The sequence below is a fragment of the Gavialis gangeticus genome, unplaced genomic scaffold (assembly GCF_001723915.1).
Source record: "Gavialis gangeticus isolate Ggan-Ray unplaced genomic scaffold, GavGan_comp1, whole genome shotgun sequence".
NCBI lineage: Eukaryota > Metazoa > Chordata > Crocodylia > Gavialidae > Gavialis > Gavialis gangeticus.
The window spans coordinates 13,322,578-13,324,967 of record NW_017729018.1 but is presented as its reverse complement, the minus strand read 5'-3'; the positions used below and the strand labels follow the sequence as shown (position 1 = coordinate 13,324,967).

Here is a 2,390-nt window from a genome sequence, read left to right as displayed (position 1 = left end):
GGGGGGGGGGGCAGAGAGGATCCCCCCCCACCATCACCCCTGGGACAGGGGACAGCGCGGGGACTGTGTGCGGCTCTCGCTGTGGGCATGCAGTAACCAGGTGGTGAGTGGCGGTGCGGGGGGGCATGACCATGCCAGGTAACCCTTTCTAGTCCAGGAGGGGCTCCTCCCCCCTCCCCCCCAGGCTCAGGAGTGTTTTGCCAGTGCAGGGGCGTCAGGTCCCAACCCCTGCAGGGGGGCCAGCAGGCGCCCAAGTCCCTCCTCCGGCGCTGGGCTGGAACGGGTTAACCCCAGCCGGCGCCCTCAGAACTCCACCTTGCAGGCGGGGAAGGTCTCATCCTGCATGGCCACGGTGCTGTTGCTGCCCAGCACTGTGATGCCCAGCTCCTGCTGGCGCTCGTGGGTCTCCTGGTACCACTCGTGCATCACCAGCGAGTCGAAGGTGGGGATCAGGGTCACCTGGAGGGAGAGAGCAAGCGGGCACCGAAGTCATGACCCCACTGGGGTAGCGCAGACCAGGGGATGGAGCACCAGGGCCCACGTCGGGGCGCCTGGCTTCTGTGCCCAGCTGCCCATCGGGCCTGTGGGGCTGCAGGCTCAGTCTTGCACCAAGCACTGGGTGGGATGTGGACACCTGGCACTGCTCTCCGTGGGTGTCTGCACCAGGACGGTCTCTGTGCCCCACTCCAGGGGACGGGCAGAGGCCGCAACCAGCTCCCTCCAGCTTCCACTGGGCAAAGCCTCCAGGCCCTGCTGCCCCACAGGATATGGACCCTTCCCCTCCCCCAAACACCTTGCTGGGGGGCCTCACCTGGACGTCGCTGCCCCACTGCTGCTTGCCCGCCAGAAGGGCATCCAGGATGGGGCGCATGACGCCCTCCTTGACGTGGTCGTCGCCGCTGATGACATAGCAGAGGGAGCGCACGCGCCGGAAGAACTCCTCGTCCACGGTCCGTGCGCTCCATGAGCCGGGCACGTATGCCAGGTCCACGTAGACCGGGGGGCCAGGGGGCGAGGCCGGCTTGGAGCCTGGAAGCGGAGACACAAAGCCCTTGCAGCACCAGCCACCCCACACGGGCTTCGGGCCCATGGACTCAGCCCCCCACTGCAGCAGGCGCAGCCCCAAAATGAGATACAGTCTGGTGGCTACGTGCCCTTGGATGCATGGAGGTCACTGGACCTCAGGCCCGGCTCTCCCTGCTCCTTGGTCCCTGGGGCATGTTCCAGCAGCCGGGGCTCTTCCCTGCTCCATGCATCCTGTCCCCCCCACCCCAAATTTTCAGCCCATTCTGAGATGGGACGTCTTGTCCCCCCCCAGTGGCATTTACCCAACCCAGACGGGAGGAAGCTCCTGGACCCTGCAGCCAGCTTGTTCCCAGGGTGCCCCAGTCCTTCCCTCCCACAGCGCACACAGAGCATCTCCAAGCCACAATGCCCACGGAGGCGCGTGGGTCAGGCCCAGCTGCCCGAGTGGGTCCCACTCACCCCTACGCAGCCCATGCCAAGGGGCTGGCGCCTGAGGAAAGCAGAGGCCCCTACCCTGAGATCCACCCCAAGCTACCGGGCCACGAGAAGAGGCCTCACCTGCAGGGGACGACCGGCCGGCGCCTGAGAGAGGCCGGACTCCAGCGCCCCGGGTCGAGGACAAGGGGGCTCGGACGTCCCCGCTGGCGTGCAGCCCCTTCTCCAGGGTGTTGGCCCTGCCGAGGGTGGGCGGCCGGGCCTTGTCGCCTATGTCACGCGTGGAGCCCCCGGGGGCCTTGGCCTTGAGGGTGGAGTGCTTGGGGGGGGCGGCCCGCAGGGGCGTGGGGGCCGAGCCCGGGCGGGACGGAGTCCTCTTCAGCTTGCCGTCTGGCTCCTTCTTCCCCGAGCGGGCATGGTCCACGGGCAGGGCCTCAGGGTCCACCATGCAGATCCCGGGCTGGGCGGGGAGGGGGCAGGGGTCCTTCATGGGGGCCGGGAGCGGGTCCCGGGCCCTAGCGGGGTGCACAGCTTCCTCATCCGATTCCAGGCCGCCATCGGCCAGGACGCAGGCGCAGTCCTCGGTGGCCGGGGGCACGTCCGAGTCGGAGAAAGTGGGCAGCGACTCACTCAGCGAGGTGGGGGGCGTCTCGTCGCCCCCCGGCCTGCAGGCCGGGCCACAGCGCTGGGCCAACGGCTTGGCCAGCTCCTGGGAGAGGTCGCTGTCGGACAAGTCCCGGGGGCTGAGGTTGAGGGAGGCCGAGCGCTCCGACTTGGGGTGCTCGAACTCGCAGGGCGACACCAGGCACAAGTCCACGTCGTGGGGCGAGTCTGAGCGGCGCCCGTGCCCATTGCCCTCGGCCCGCGGGGCACGATGGCAGGGCCGCAGCGGCAGCGACAACCCGCCCTTGCCCGGTGCCGGCTCGGGC

General features: G+C 69.3%; 1 protein-coding gene across 1 annotated transcript in view; it reads right to left on the bottom strand.

Annotated features, from left to right (window-relative positions):
- Positions 1 to 6: 6 nt before the first annotated feature.
- Positions 7 to 2,390, bottom strand: part of MAP1S (microtubule associated protein 1S) — a 14,787-nt gene continuing 12,403 nt past the window's right edge. Inside the window, exons 6-8 of the mRNA XM_019513170.1 lie at positions 1,585 to 2,388; positions 812 to 1,029; positions 7 to 459 (exon numbers count right to left, since the gene is read on the bottom strand). Coding sequence (XP_019368715.1) covers positions 304 to 459; positions 812 to 1,029; positions 1,585 to 2,388 — 1,178 coding nt within the window. The 3' untranslated portion in view covers positions 7 to 303. The remainder of the gene's footprint in view (positions 460 to 811; positions 1,030 to 1,584; positions 2,389 to 2,390) is intronic.